The sequence below is a fragment of the Cynocephalus volans genome, chromosome 2 (assembly GCF_027409185.1).
Source record: "Cynocephalus volans isolate mCynVol1 chromosome 2, mCynVol1.pri, whole genome shotgun sequence".
Classification (NCBI taxonomy): Eukaryota; Metazoa; Chordata; class Mammalia; order Dermoptera; family Cynocephalidae; genus Cynocephalus; species Cynocephalus volans.
In genome coordinates this window covers 162006554-162023010 of record NC_084461.1, presented here as the reverse complement: position 1 = coordinate 162023010, position 16457 = coordinate 162006554, and the positions used below count along the sequence as shown (strand labels likewise).

The following is a 16457-nucleotide window of genomic DNA, read 5'->3' as shown; positions in this document are numbered from 1 at the left end:
TGTGGGTTGCTCAGTGGCATCGACACAGCTGTGGGGGCTGGAGCCAGGCCCTCTGCATCCACCGGCCTCTACAGACAGCTGCATGGTTGGTACTGACCGAGTGGTCTGACCTAGCCACTTCCACGGCCTCCCGCGCCTGGTCCCTCCAGCCCAGATGCACTGATGGGGGCCCAGCCAGCGCTTCGCTGTGAGCTGAGCCATGTCTCTGCCTCAGTTTACCCCATGAGGGAGACCTTCTCACGAGGCCCTTTGAGTCCTGGAATGACTTCTTTCCATGGTGCCTGAGTCAGCACTTCAAACTCTGACTCAGGTCCTGCCACTGACACTCCTGGGCCAGCTCCTGCAGGAGCTGTGTGTCAGGCATGCGCCATCTCATACCATTCAGCAAAAGCCCATGAAGCCAATACAACCAGTGCCCCTATTACGGAGGCACAGGGAAGGAGCTGGCCTCTCGCCTGGTGCCTCAGGAAGGAGTCAGAGCCGGGACCAAAACCCGGCAGGACAGAAACCTGGCAGGAAGCTGCTGCCCAGGCTGCGCACTGCAGGAGCTGTGCATGGGCACAAAGGCTGCACGGGGCTCACCTTACCTTGGTGAACGTCAGACAGTCCTTGTCTTGGTCTCTGTCCTTTATCTCAAAGTCATAAAGTGCTTTGCCCTGCGGCGGGACCTGAGGCAAGGGCCGGACGCACTGGATGTAGCTGGCCGGGAGGAAGCCCTGTGTGCCATGCAGCTCACCGTGGTACCAGTTCTCATCCACCTTGCGCCGCAGGATGATGATGTCCCCCTTGTTAAACTTGAGGTCACCAGGCTCCTTCCCCTCATAGCTGTAGAGGGCTTTGCCGTAGGGAAGCTGGGAGAGATTCTGAAAGTGAAATACAAGAGGCAGTTACTCAGCAGGACCCTTCCCGCTGCCTGGGGGTTGTGTACAGAATGCCTTGGGTGGAAATTATTCCAAAGGAATAGACAGCCTGTCACAGGAACACACAAGCTCTGTGGCCCCATGGAGACAATGGGGTCCCCACACTAGTGCTCCCCGCTAACAGCACATGTGCGGGCTGGGCACTGTCCCAGGCCGTCCACACAGACCAGCTCGCTCTGGCTGCAAAGGACCCTGAAGTACATGTTAGGTTACCTTCCTCTACACCTGGGGGGACTGAGGCAGGGACGGAGAAGGCAACTTGCCTGAGCCCACGCCTGTGAGCAGTAGCTAGAATCTGAACCCAGGTGGTCTGCATTCCAGAATGTTGTTCCGCGCTACTCAGTGCTGAATCATGTTTCACTGGGTGCTGTTTCTCGGAAACATTAGTCTAAAAAGCTGCCAGATTTCCAGTAATTATTATCCAACAGAATTTTCTTTACTTCATATACTGCACCCACACAACAACTCAGACCATGCCCAGGGGGTTTCCAGCTGAGCAGACAGACCCCATCTCGGCAATGGCACTGTGCCCCCACTCGGAGGCCTCAAACCATTGGGCACACTCACGATGTCCCGATGAGAGGCAGCCTCACTGAGGAATGCGGCACCCACTCCACGGCCCTTGGTTCCTGTCCCCACAAGAACCAGAAGTTCTAAGAAGGGGTCCCCGGCTATAACAGACCCCCCAACCATGACACACAACTTTTTGCTGCACACAGCAGTCTGGCCTAGAAGTCCTATGTCAAAGGCATAAAATCGTATCCTCTTAACATCAGGGATGCTCCTGTCGTCCTGTCAAAGGTTAGCCAACCACCCAACAGTGAGCTGCCACCTCCAGTCTCAAACAATGCCCAGCTCTAAAACACAATCAGAATTTTTGGCAATCTTCTCTTTTTACCAACGAATCTGTCAAACAATCCTGAAACTTGATTTGATGTCGTCGTCTACTTCCTAGGCTTCTCTAAGTGTGCTTGTTTCATAAAGACCAGTTGTCCGTGGACTTCTCTTTCTCTTCTTTATGGGTGGCCCACACCCGCTCAACTGAGTGAGCTTTGCCAAAGGTCAATTCTGTGCCAGAAGAAAACCAAAGAAAGAGAAAACCATTGTCCCTGTGTCAGTACCCAACACTTTTCCTACCAGAAGCTGCATTTTCTGCCCAGGGCTGCCTATCCAAGGATTTCTTTAGTGCTTGAATCAATCAATAGAGGAAGAAAAGCCTGAAGCAGGAGTACAACGAAAGACTCTTTGTAGAGAAAGTAACAGCATGTCAGCAACTCAGTCATTCAACATTTATGTTTCAGCAATATCAAGTGACAGCAGTTGAGGGAGAACCTGCTGGCAAATTGACAAACAGCCACCCCTGACCAGTTAAATAGGAACACCATAGGATTTTTCGTTGCAGAACTTGGAAGGAAAAAAAAATCAGTTTGCTTCCAATAATGCTCATTCTGGATGGCTTTGTAGTGTAAGCACAATAGATTGTAACAGGCCCTGATTTCAGAGAGTGAAGGCAAAGGGGTAATTTGCAATTCAAGCACTGTGATCAGAAAAGATTGGAAGGGCTGCTGGCTGTGAGCCACCAGAGGACTCCCACTGCCACACAGGGACTCTCAGTTAGGGACAACTTTGTCTGAAGACACTTTGGGTTGTCACAACTGAGATGTGGGTGCTACTGGCATCTGATGAGTAGCAGCCAGGGACGCCACCAAACACCCTGCAATGCGCAGGACATGGCCACCAACAAAGAATGGCCAGGCCCAGAATGTCCGCAGGCTGAGAAGCCCTGGCTGTTCTTGTACGAGGCAAGAGGTTTTAAAGGGACAGTAAGAAAAGAAGTCGCTGTTAAGCTCAAAACCTGGCCTCGACTCAGTGCACAAAAGAACACTTCACTTTGTCACAGACTAGCTCCATCTCCTTGGGGATGCTCACAAACAGTATTCTAGGAGCCCAGGCTCTGTGGCTGTTTGGTAACCTTTTGCTAGTGCCGACAGTAGGGGCAGGCGAGAAGGGCCAGACCTGCCCCTTTGTGGCGGGCTCTGCTTCTCGTGGGCCTCTCTCACGCCACCGCCTCCCAAATGCCCCACGTGAAGGGGATGTTGGACGTCCGCACCGGCCTCCCCACCCTCAGTGTCCTCCAGACCGGCCCACACAGAGGCCACCTGCAGCACTGTTCACACCCATGCTATGCAGTGTGGCTGGGAGGTCTGGGTGTGGGGCCAGAGAAGCCGAGGCCAGGGCTAGGGGCCATCACCAGCACAGAGCGTGCAAGACAGTGTCTTCTGGGCCCTGTAAGGCTGGCAATCCTGGGTCTCAGGGGACTCTGTCTTCACTGACTTTCTAGATGGGTCATGGCCCCACGCCTCCTTCCCCCCCCCACCCCCAGTCACAGACCCCACTCTACCTGCCTCTCTGCCGTGGCTCTCAGACACACCCTCCCTTCTGACCAGCAGCCTCAATGTCAATCCAGAGCTTGTGCCACAGTTCTGCAGGACATCACAAGCTCTCAGAAGCTACCATCTTCCCCCAAGCCCTCACCTCCTATATTCCCATCCTGGCCATGAGACCCCCGCGCAGCTGCTACGCAAGGACCCTTGGTTGTCTTGTGCCACCCATCCCCTCAGCCTGGTGTTCCTCCTCAGGTCCTGACGTCTCCACTTCTAGGCTTTCACCTAGAGACCCCTGTACCCTTCCACTCCACTGCCTTACCACCATCTGCTTCCACCTAAACCGGGGCACATCTCCTCTGGGGGTCTCCAGGTCCCATCAGCCCTCTGTGGTCTTGGATGCCCAGACACAGAGCAGGGCCCACCCTTATGCCCACTGCTTATAAGCTTTCAGTGACCACCTACCGCCCTAGGGGTATCCCAGCTCCTCAGTGCGGCAGCAGAGGCCCCTGCCCCCTCCCGAGCTGGCCTCAGCACACCTTCCCAGCCACGGTGGGCAGCACCCTCAATCACAAAGAGGTGTGCTTCAGGAATCTGCAGGGCTTTGCCAAGCTCCACACCTTCTCTACTACCCTTCTCTCTCCCTCCCAAACCCCAGACTGTGCTCTCCTAAGCCTGTCACCCACCCCAGAACAGGACTCAACTGCGCTAACCCTGTGCGAGAGTTCCCAGCACATAGCAGGTGCCCTCTCTATGCTGTTAATTCAAAAGAGCTCAGGTTAGTCCCAAGGCAGGCCTGGATAGGTATGGGAGCGGGGAAAGTTAGACAACAAAGACCTGACACAGCATGCCTCTTGGAGAGCCACATGGAGGAGCAGAAGAGCAGGTCCTCTGGTGCATAAACCAGGGAAGGAACAGGGACAGCCAGGGGACTGCGCACCCCGACCACTGCTCCACAGTGGCCTAGACTTGGGGCAGGCAAACCACCTGCAAACCGAAGCAAGACAGACCCATGCAACTCCAAGTGTGGCCTGCCAGGCAGCCCCATGCCAGCCGCCCCCATGGGAGAGGGAGACAGAGACCCCTGCTAGCCCTGCCCAGAATCAGCCACTGACACAGCAAAATGGGGAGGGTAATAAAGATTTTTAATGCAGGACACATTTCTGAGAGCAAAAGAATAAAAGCCAGGGGCAGTACCAAGAAGCAGGTTATTCACAGGGGCAGAAGCAGCCAGAAACTGGGTCTCATCAGGAAATGCTCATAAATGGTGACGCTCAGCACCGCCACCGAGGCTTTCATCTTCAAAGCCCTTTATGAGATTAACTAATTAGTCAGTGGCAGATGAACGCCACTGTGGGGGACAGATGACCGCAAATGTCTGCACATTCCATGGCAGGAACCTAGAGGACCTCTGAGGTTCCAGCCCCTTGGAGGAACTATATCCAAACACAGCCACTATGTCCCACTGTAGACACTCAAGGCATTAGGGAAAAGAAATAAGAGGAAAAGGAGGAAACATCTGGGATGCCCACAGGACAATTAACACCAACCACCCTGCAAGGCATTAATAATAATTAAAACCTACAAGGCCAATTTCACGGCTCAGTACTCTAGGGTGGCACACAAATCTCCCTCTGGGCTTACCATCCCGCCCGTGGAGACGGGGTGCTCATGCATACATGGCAGCTCCACTTCCAGCCCCTACAGGGATACCCACGGCAGTAGGCTTTGACAAGCAAGCCGCCCCTGCCCCCGCCAAGGGGCTCTGCACGCTGGCTTTCCTGAGTGAGGGGCATGGCCCCGACCTGTCCGACTCCTCCAGGACCCCCAGCAAGCTGGGGGAAGAGTGTGGGCCAAGAACCACTCATCCTTGAGATGTTCAGGACTCAGTCCAGTCTCCCTCATCTGGAGCTTCCAGGAGTAGCACCTGCCTCAGTTGTGACCACCTGTTATCAACAGATGGCTCCCTTTTGCTACCAACCCCATCAGGACAGACACGCCGCCTGTTCTTCACCCTTGGTCCCGCTCCTAGCCTGACGTGGATCGCATGCACGCGCTATCTACTGAATGGGTGAGGTACGCACTAGCAAACCACCCCCGGGCTAAGGGCCTTTGGCTAGAAGAACTTTCCCTGTCCATTATGTCTCCCAAGACACAAGGCTCAGGGCCCATGAAGCCAGAGACCCTGCTGCTGCTGTTGGTGACCTAAACAAAGGCATGGAGTGTGAGGTGGACTTGGGCCTACTGGTCTACAGTCCCCAGACCTGTGCAGCCAGTCATCAGTGTCACAGAAACGGACACAGGGCGTGTTCTGGAAGTGGTGTGTGGACCTTGCAGAGTGTACTCTGATGGTAAACAAACCACTCACTGCAGGGTGTGTGACTGTGGCAGGGACAGCTAATGATCCCCCAGTGCCCACTTTTTCCTTCTCATCTGAGAATATTCCGAGTTTCACCTGGGGTCAAGGTGGCCCAGCGAACGCCTGCACTTTCCAGCCCTCACTTGCAGGCAGCCCTGGCCTTATGTCACCCCTGTCGATGGAAGGCAAGTGAAAGTGGTTCACGCAGACCCGCACCATGTTTCGCAGTGACATTCATAAGAAGTTCTCCCTTTCCACTGGCTGCGTGGTGGACACGGAGGGCGGGGGACCAGCTTCTTCCACACAAACAACATGCTCAGCAAAACAGGGAGGGAAGCTGAGCCCTTGGACAACATTGACCCCGGACCGTGACCTCAGAAGAAGCAAGCTTATTTTATTTGAACCACTATGTTTTGGGACCTTCTCATTAGAAGCTTGGCCTATATCCTGATTAATTCAAGGGGTCTGAAGTCGATTTGCAATTTCTTCAGCTCATAAGCATTTTTAAGCCAAAGCATTTACAGTACTTTCATTTAGAATAGTACTTTTTAACATGAACACTCTTTGATTTAGAAAAGGCATGATTTCTTTGCATTACCTTATTCTAAATAATGTATCCAGCCAGGGTGTACCCCATCTTCCAATTTATGGATTTAGTCTTCTATGATGAAGGTGTTACGCTATCATGACAACTATGGGGCTCCTGGGCTTTGGCTTCACAGCTGTCAAGCTCCTCCTTACCTTTTTCTTATTAAGAGCTACCCGTTGGGTCCTGGCTTTTTGTTTCTTTCACTCTTTTGTTGGGAGGTCTCTTCCTTCCCCATGTTTGCACACTCCGTCCAAGAATCTATGAACTTCTGCAACACGCCAGACCTGGGCTAGGCTCTGGGCCACGGGGAGGAGCAAGACACAGCTATGCACACAGGAGACCACACCAATGGCCCAGCAGCCACTGTAGCTGCCACAACTGGATGAGAAACATGACAGAACAGGACCACACAATTTCTCCCTCCAATGCAGGGGGTGAGGCCCCCTACCCCCACCCCCCCGCTGCTCTGTGAGGCAAGTGTGAGAGTGAGTGCTTGCTGCTCACAACCTGGAGCTGCCCTTAGCAGAGTTTCATGTTCCGTGAGATTGGGGAGTGTTCAAAAGCAAATTATCTTTTTTCCTTCTTCTTTTTTTTACTTTCCCCAGACGTGGTAGAGGTCCTCTGCTCGAGTGTGCCTGCTGCTCCATGCATTTTGGTAGCCGGTTCCCTGGTGTTACTGCTGCCTTGCTTAACTTCCCATTCTGAACTGTTAGGAGACGTGGGATTTAAGGATGGCTGTGTTTCACCTTAGAGGCATCTGGAGACTTTGGGCTGGATGAGGCATTTGCATGTAGAAGGTATAAAGCTTTTTGGATTCCTGCAGATGAAAGGCACTATTACAAAGCAATAAGGGATGTGGCTCTTCCAATCTCTTCTCAAAGTAGCTGATACACACTTTATAACAAAACAATCTGTTGGGAAAATAGAATAGTTTGGTCAGGGTCCTCACCTTGGGTCCAGTTGGGTATGGTTTTAGCACGTCCTTTGTAAGCAAATTGTGTGTGTGTGTGTGTGTGTGTGTGTGTGTGTGTGTGTGTGTGTGTGTGTGTGTGTGTGTGTGTGTGTGTGTGTGTGTGTGTGTGTAGTTAGTGTGCATGTGCTCCAATGTATCTTTTTAGTTTTGTTGCTATTATGTTCTTGAGAGAGAGAGAGAGACAGACACACAGAGAGAGGAGTTTTAGTGAAGCAGGCAGGCGGTCACTGGTCTCAGGCAGATGCCCGGCGCAGCCATGCTTTCCAGCCTGTGGCTTCCAAGGACCTTTTGGCCATTACCTAGCTCGTAGACCTGCATGAAAGGGTCTGGTGATCCAGTCTGGCGTGTGTGGAGTCTGGTGACCCAGCCTGGAGTATGAAGGGTTTGTGACCCAGTCTGTGAACAGGCTTGAGGGGTCTGGGAGCTCCAGACCCAGCATTAGCTCAACAATCAGCCCAGTCGACAGGATTACTGGCAGGTAAAAGAGCCCGACAACTGGCGTGGTCGTGTAGCTAGACAATTGGTGTCATGAACAGGATTAAGAGCACTACAACTGGCAACAGGATTACAGACATTATTAGCATTAGCCATAGCCCCACACAATCATGTCCCAAAAAATAAACTTTCTTCACAACAACACTCTCAGCTTCAAAGAGTTCATGCTTAAAAACACAATTGACCCTCCTGAGGATGTGGAGCCGACTTCTAAACCATTTGCATACATTATCCTGGAACGCTAGGATCAAGCTGAGTCTAGCAGAGATGGTGAGATCCAAATTAAGGCTACTTGATGTCTACAGTTAGTAGAGATCAGGAGGTGGCAAACCACAGCCGGGGGCCAAATCCATCCTGCCTTCAGTCTTGTAAATCAAGCTCGCACATTTAATATTGTCTGTCTTGGTAATTGCATCACAGACCTTGTGGGCTGCAAAGCCACAGCATTTACTGTCTGGCCCTTTATAGAAAAGGGTTGTGGAGCCCTAGAAGAAATGTCAAGGTTAGCAATGGCCTGAGGGCAGATGCTCACACAATCTCCACTCAGCCCAGGGAAAGGGGATGCAGGGCCCCCCTGTGGGAACATGTCAGTGCTGCATTTGAGAGCAGCATTTCAGTGTCTTGGGAACCAGCAGTGGCCTTGCAGTGCACCGTGTAACAAAGCCCCTCAGTTCTTAGTGCTTAGTCTTCCCATAAACTGGAGATAATCAAATCTGTCCTTCCATATTCCCTGGTAATGTCAAGAGAATAAAACTGATGATATGTAACGGGCTTTCTGTCTCTTAATGAAGAAGTTGCTATAAAAACGATGATCGTAGACTGTTTGCTGATACAGACAGATGTTCCTGGAACCTGGATGCCAGGGCCACAAAAGGCAGATGTTCCTAAGTGTAGAAAGCCGCCAACAATGACCCGGACCCTGCAGGGGGGCTAGTGTCGGGTGGGTGAGCTGAGGACCACACCCCAGCATCTGCACGAGTCCTTGGGCAGCCACAGTACCTTGAGAAGGTGGTCTCTGTGTGGTGGCTTCGTGCTCCTGTGGTCCCTCCCAGGGAACGAAGGGTTCACTACCTGCACCCCCACGCCACACCCCAGGCACAGCCCAGGGCCTGGATCCAGCTGCTGCTCAGACAGCCCCCTCAGTGTGCCTCTCCCACTGTGCCTGGAGAGCACCCACCAGAGCCTCCTCCCCAACCGCCTTAGGTCAAGGGGCCTCAACCTGGGGCCACAATCTTGAACCGCTTTAGGAAGCCAAGAGGTCAGAAGGAAAGCAAGGCCCGCCAACCCCTGTCCCTCTTCAGGAGGGGCCAGAGGCAGATGGTCCTTCTAGGTCCTTATTCCAACCCAAACTAATTACCACACCATCTTTAACTTTTTTTCCCACATCATTGTTTTCATGCTACAAAAAAAAAAAAAAAAAAAAAAAAAAAATTAACACAAAAAGTTAAGGTAAAAATAAGGTATGTGTGAATATACATTTAAAAATTAAGTTTCCGTAAGAATCTGGCTCTGTGGGCAAAGAAAGGATGGGGTCCCCAGCACTGAGGAGTTCTGAGGGCATAAGAGCTTGACTCTGCCATGGCCTGTGGTTCAGATGCTGCCTCTGCCACATCCTGGTCTCTCTGTGTCTCAGTTTTCCCATCTGCAAAATGGGCATCATAAATGTCTCTCTCATAGGGATCTCAAATGTGAGATTAAATGAGTTAATTCTCATTTATCAGTATTTATCAGTATCAGTTGCTTGTAACAGTGCCTGGCACACAGAACATACTGGAGAATGGTTTCCTGTTAGTGTTGAGTAACTTCTGAATGGCTGGTAAACCAGCCAGACAACAGCAGATAACGTGTTTACTAATGCTGTCCACATCACACGTCACACAATACATAGACTGGCAAGCTTCATTAAAAAACAGAAAAAGACTTTATCAAAACAGACTTGATCATGAAGTTAACCCAACTGATATCATATAGCAGAGTTGATTACAAAAAGTTAATTTCTTCCATTAATAGACGATGGGTTTCTGAGAAGGTGTGGTGCAGGCTGAAGGCCCTGGGAAGCTCGACTCCTTCCACAGGCGGAATCTGAGATGAGGGGGTCCCGTGAGTGGGGATCACCTCCAGGACTGTCCTATCCCCCCGCCTGCATGGTTTCTTAACACCATGTAAGGAAAACATTTGGCCACGTGTGAGGTGGCAGTCACGGTGCAAAGCGATCGGGACACCAGAGGCCCCTGGTGGCCCAGAAGTTACACAGAGTCAGGAACAGCTGCTGTGCACCCATGGGCTCTGTGCACTGGGACCCCCAGCCTTCCTGTGCGGAGGAAGGAGAGGGTCCTAGGACCAAGGGAGCCTGAGTGCCTCTCTCTCACTATAGACAGGCCCCAAGGTTTTTATGTCAAATGGCCAATTTCAAAAAAAAAACAAAAACACACAGTGAGCATCTTTAATACCTCCCCCTCTCCTCTATAAAGGCTTCAAGTACTTCAGAAACACAATAGAAAAATGTGAAAACTTCAAGCCCCGAATTAACACTTTGGATACTAAATAGGATTTACTGTTATGTTAAAGGAAGGTTAAGCCTCAATCAAGGAGCACCTAATAGTTCAGGTTTATTTCATGGACATATTGAATTTACACTAATTTTGCACTATGCAGCTCACAGAGGATGACGGGACCGAGACCAGCCTCTGGCCTGGAACAGGAGGAACTGAGGCAGGATTCTGCACTGCACCAGGCACTGAGGGGCAGGTTTGGAGCTGGAGATGGTTTCGTGGTGTTCTGTTCCACAGTGACTCACAGAAATCCTTAACTCCGGGTATTTATTTACAAAATGCTTTGCCAATTTTGTAATACATATAACCACAAAAATGGACGTTGCAGTCACTGTTGTAGACTTAAGGTGAACTTCATAAATAAGTTATTAATGCAAGTCATCTCACTACAGAGAAACACACAAATGCTTGCCTGAGTCGCTGCAAATAGGGCATGGCGGAAGCACTGCCTGGGGCCTGCACGGGTACCCTGCTCGGGGACCGGCTCACCCAACAGCAGCTTGCTGCTTGCTGGACAGGCCCACAGGGACCCAGCAAGTGTAAGCCATGGGCACCAGAGGCAGCTTTGCTTTGAAATGTATTCTGTGCACTAGTGAGTCCAGTCATTTTCTGTTACATCCAGGAGACATTTCTTTCCGCAGCCTTCATGCTTTAATGCAATGTGAACCTGTTTAAAAGTGCAAATCAAAACCACATTGAGATACCATCTAACCCCAGTTAGGATGGCTAAAATCCAAAAGACTCTGAACAATAAATGCTGGCGAGGTTGCGGAGAAAAAGGAACTCTCATACATTGTTGGTGGGACTGCAAAATGGTGCAGCCTCTATGGAAAATGGTATGGAGGTTCCTCAAACAATTGCAGATAGATCTACCATACGACCCAGCTATCCCACTGTTGGGAATATACCCAGAGGAATGGAAATCATCAAGTAGAAGGTATACCTGTTCCCCAATGTTCATCGCAGCACTCTTTACAATAGCCAAGAGTTGGAACCAGCCCAAATGTCCATCATCAGATGAGTGGATACGGAAAATGTGGTACATCTACACAATGGAATACTACTCAGCTATAAAAACGAATGAAATACTGCCATTTGCAACAACATGGATGGACCTTGAGAGAATTATATTAAGTGAAACAAGTCAGGCACAGAAAGAGAAATACCACATGTTCTCACTTATTGGTGGGAGCTAAAAATTAATATAGAAATTCACACACACACACACACACACACACACACACACACACACACAAACCGGGGGGTGGGGGGGAGAAGATATAACAACCACAACTACTTGAAGTTGATACGACAAGCAAACAGAAAGGACATTGTTGGGGGAGGAGGGGAGGGAGAAGGGAGGGAGGTTTTGGTGATCGGGAGCAATAATCAGCCACAATGTATATCGACAAAATAAAATAAAAATAAATAAAAAATAAAAAATAAAAATAAAATAAAAGTGATAACAAGGCCTTCAGCCGTCCTGTTACCCAGTCTAGAAAACAAGGCTGCCTTTCCAGCACAGAGCCGCCTCCTCTGGGTAAGGGAGGGTCTTTCTCCTGCTGGCCAGCTTCTGGGTCATTTTCAACCTTCCTAAACAACTTTTCCCAAAATATTAAATATATTTGAACTTCCTAAAATGTTAATGTGCTTAACAGCCTTGCCAGAATTTGCAAAAACTAGGGAAAAGAGTGGCCTCTACTCTAAAACTTTTTCTGAAGGGTCCCAGACTTTGCCAGTCACTCAGACCAGACCCAACAACGACATCGTGCTGTCAGTCTGACCCTGCAACCCGCTCCCCACCCCCAAACAGTTTCTTCTGTTGTTAAGTTGCTTCAGTAATAGCGACATCTTTCCCATTCACTTAGTGTTGCAAAGTTCTCTATGCACTTTCACAGGCCTTGCTTAGTTTTCACCATCCTTCCTAACATTCCATGAGCAGGGAGGTGGTTTCGGCACATTTATGCATGTATTCAGCAAATTGGAATGAGTGCCTGTGATCTGTGGGGCACTGCTGCGGCCATGGGGACTTGGCAGTGGACAAAACACCCAGAAGCCACACCCCCCTGGAGTTACGTTCTAGCCGGAAGACAGCAAGGAAGGGCTGGAACAGTGGAGTCTAGAGAAGGAGAGAAAGTGCACGATCTAAGCAGAGGCGTAAACCAGGGAAGGGATGCAGAACATGGGTGTGGGGAACAGCTGACGTCTTAGAACGTCATTGCTGAGGTCACTGAAGGCCACCAGGGCAGAGCTGGGACAGAGCCCGGGGCCTCCAGGTGTGGGCTCCTGTAGGGCTTGACTGTCACAGCGGAGACTATGAATGGAAACTGAGGCACAGGGAAAGGATAAAGAAAGACACTGAGAAACCCCTTCCCTGGAAATAGATTAGGAAGAGGTACCTTCCCTGAGTGGGACGGGGAGTGGCTGTGCCAACTCAGGTCCCCACAGCTCCTCCTTTGAAACCTCAGGACTGTAAATCAGGAGGAAGGAATGGATCCCACCTAAGGATGCAGTGAAACATCCCAGTAAGTCTGCACCTAGAACATGGGGATGTTAGTTTTGAAGCAAGAGTGGTACAGTCATCATCCTATTGAGAAATAAACTGCTCCTTGTCTGATGACATGAGTCATCAGAGCCGTGGATCAGGACACAGACAATTAACCACAGAGCCTTTCCAGAAAAACAAGCCTGAAAACAGAGAAGTGAAAGGGGACCTGGTGACTTCCCAATAAAAACACTGGGTCCTCCGTGACTCAGAGGGGCTGTCTGGGGGAGCAGGTGGCACAGACATTCTAGCATGAAAAGCAGAGAGAAGCAGAGGCAGGAAAAAACTCACCCAGCAGCCTCGGCAACCCTGGCGAGCTGAAGGAAGAGCTTCACGCCTTGCTCTCCCAAATCTACATCTGCCCTGCCCGCCTCACTGCCTCATCGGGAAGCCACCGTCACCCGGCCGCTGGCCCCGCACAGCGTCTCCCTCTCACCGGAACCACGCGGGTCCCCTGCACGCCCTTGTCGGTGGCGCCCTTCCGTCAACCACACAAGGCCTTACCCCTTTTTCCAGGGAAAGGACCTCCAGGGCCGTGAGACAGGAAACTCAGCACCCATGCAGTGCTCTTTGTGGGAGGTGCTCTAACAATGAGGTGGTCCCTAAATGAGGAGTTGTCTGGGATTTGAGTGGGTCTTAGAAACTTGCTGCCATCTTTAAAAATTTGACACATTTAGCACTTAGAAGTTATTCTAAGCATGTTTCAATTATTAATCCTTCTTGTCTTCGTAGCAAACTTAGGAGGCAAGTATTATTGGTGACATTATTATATAGAGATAATTATTATAATATTAATATTATTATAACAGAGATATTATTATCTCCACTTTACAGCTGAGGAGACGAAGTCACAAAGAGGTTCAGTAACTTGCTCAAGGCCCCAAGTGCAGAGCTGGGATTCAAACCCTGGCAGTTTTGGTCCAGAGTTTGTGTCCTTATATTCTCTGCCAGGGCTCAGCACATTTTCTTATAAAGAGGCAGGTAGTAAATACTTTAGGATTTGCAGGCCATAGGTTGTAACTATTCAGCCTGGCCGCTGTAGCAGCCGCGGACCCATGGATTATGTGAGTGAAGGGGTGTGACTGCTTCCAAATCATACTTTATTTACAAAACCAGGTAGGGTGGATTTGGCCCATGGGTTGGGGTCTGCCCACCCCTGCTCAATGCTCTGTGTGCTGCCTCATTTCTTGTCCTACAAAATGTGACCTCAAGTCCATGCCAATGGACAGTAAGGCTAGGCTCATTTTATTTTGTGTTTTTAAAACCAAGAAACCCAACAGATTGACTTTCTTAGAATGTAATGCTCAAGCCAATAAATCAAATTGGTCAGTTTCTTGTGCCTTTCAGCAATACAAGGATTGTCCTACAAGGATAGGCTGGAGTTTTTAAAGGTAAAACTAATCACCCTGAACTTTGTTTTTTACCTGCAGGCAGGGAAATGTCTAACTTGACAAGCATGCACAAGCCACTATCCTTCTCCCAGGTTCAGGTGGGCACCTGCTGCCCACGACTTGGGGCCTGAATGACCAGGGCTGGGAATTGGGTCTCTCCTGGAGAACACTCCAGGGCGTGCAGCAGCTGCAGGGCCCCAGGCATAGGGGAGAGTATGCGGCCAGCTCCTGCTCCCAGCCATCACCCTCCAGGTCCAGCTTTTAGCAAGAATACATGGCCACGGGCAGGCTTCACTGGCCTTCTGTGTCCTGCTGATGTCGGGATGGCTGAGGTCACGCTCTCACACTTTCTTTCCACTCATGAGAACCGCTCAAAGGAATCTACCAATATCTGATCATTTATTCCATGTAGCAAGAAACACAATATGCATGTAAGGATACCACTAACATACCATGTAAGTTGAAGAGGATGATTGGAGCCTGTTTCTTCTTGCTACTTGTGCCACCACCAGCACCGAAACCACTGTAAGCTAGCCTCCAGGGGCAGGGGACCCCAGCCTCTAGAAATGCTCTGCAGGAATCGCTCCACAGAGCAACATCAATGCCCATCTCCTGCTGGGCAAATGAGCACTGCCAAGTGAGTCTAGGCGGGGCTGAGTGCCGGGGATCTTGGGCCTTGATATGGAGTGGGGACAGGAGAAGGATCTGTTTCCCACACATCCTGGGAGGTCAGGGATCAGAGGCAGACAGGATGAATGAGCCCACTCCTTCTTTGCTTCACTGGGGCCCCAAGACCCTCCAGGAAGACCCACATACTCACAGTGGGGCTGGGGGGCGGCACTGTTGGAGGTGAGCTACCTGCTAAGAAGACAGGCCCCTGGCTGGAGTTCTGAACACTGACAATACCTGGTCCACAGATAGAATCAGGAGAAGGAGCTCTCCTAGGACAGAGCTGGGGTGACAGAGGAAATGGGAAGGTAATCAGGTTGCCTCTTCCCTGAACTCAGGAGGCCATGCAGGCTGGATGGGCTTGGGCACAGGTACAGGGAGGGCATGGGGCTATAGCTGCCTGCCTGTCCTGGCTGGAGCACCTCACCTGCTGCTGTTTGTGGTTGGCCTTGGACAATGTCTATGCAGAACAAAGGCTCCTGCAAAACCGGCAAAAATCATGCAGTCTTCTTGCTTTAGCTGAAGCACAAAGTCAGAGAGCCCTGGTACCTACTGCTGCCGGGCTCTACCAGCATGCACAGCTAAGCATGGATAGTCCTAGCACCAGAAAGACCCATGAGAGGATAGACTCGGCTCCCAGGGTGGAGGAGAACTGCTCCGGGGAGGGCAGGAGGAGCGCTGTCCCAATCAGAGCCACAGAAACATCTGTATCACATCTCCAGGGCACTGGAGATTACACAGAGCCACTGGCAAAAACCTGAACAAGAGAAATGTTACTGATATACCCACTCACTTACTAGGTATGTACTAGCCACATGGTATGTGCCAGACAGTGTTAGATTCTACGAACTGCTAACATGTTAGAAACAAAGCAGACAAAAACGTCTCTGCCCTAAGGAAGCATACACTTTAGAAGGGGAGAGAGACTTAAACGAAGAAACTACTAAAAAGATGCAGTATATGAAAGACCCTAGTACTATGGAGAAAATATATCCAGGAAGGGGATAGGAAGTGCCAGTAGGGTAGGGTGGGAAAGACATGGAAGGAGGCCCAGGTACTGCACTACAGGCAGGACAACTGACATGCCTGGTTCAGGCCCCAGTTCCCAGGCTCCCATTACTTTCTGTATGACGCTAAAGAGAAGAGCGCTGCAGGCAGGTGCAGGAAAGCAGGTGGGCTGGCTGTTACCTGACTGCAAATGAGGAGCTCATCTCAGGGCCACCTCCTGCCTCCTGCTCTGGCACACAGCCTGCCGGGCGGCAGAGTGGCTGCCACAGCATTGGGGCATTTCAGCTTTGTGAGACAAAACACTCAGTTCCCCATGCTCCAAAGAACAAGTCTCGGCGCAGAGCATGGGGAGAAGTGAGAAACTGCCTTCCAGTTTATCTTCTGGTCATCTTGGAAAGAGCATTTGCCCGTGCTGAGAGGAAAAGCCGAGGTGCCCATTTTACGTTTTGGCCCCAAATCAACAGCAGATACTGTAACAACTCTAAATGCCTGGGTTTTCCTATGGGGCTTAGACCAGTAGTACATGGCCCAACCTTTGTTTAACACATATTTATTGGGGACTTCCATTGCAC

The 16457-nt window shown here is 50.6% G+C and overlaps 1 protein-coding gene across 1 annotated transcript in view; it reads right to left on the bottom strand.

Annotated features, from left to right (window-relative positions):
• SH3RF3 (SH3 domain containing ring finger 3) overlaps nucleotides 1–16457 on the bottom strand; it is a 338026-nt gene that overhangs the window by 124101 nt on the left and 197468 nt on the right. Inside the window, exon 3 of the mRNA XM_063087182.1 lies at nucleotides 588–851. Within this exon, the coding sequence (XP_062943252.1) occupies nucleotides 588–851 (264 nt within the window). The remainder of the gene's footprint in view (nucleotides 1–587; nucleotides 852–16457) is intronic.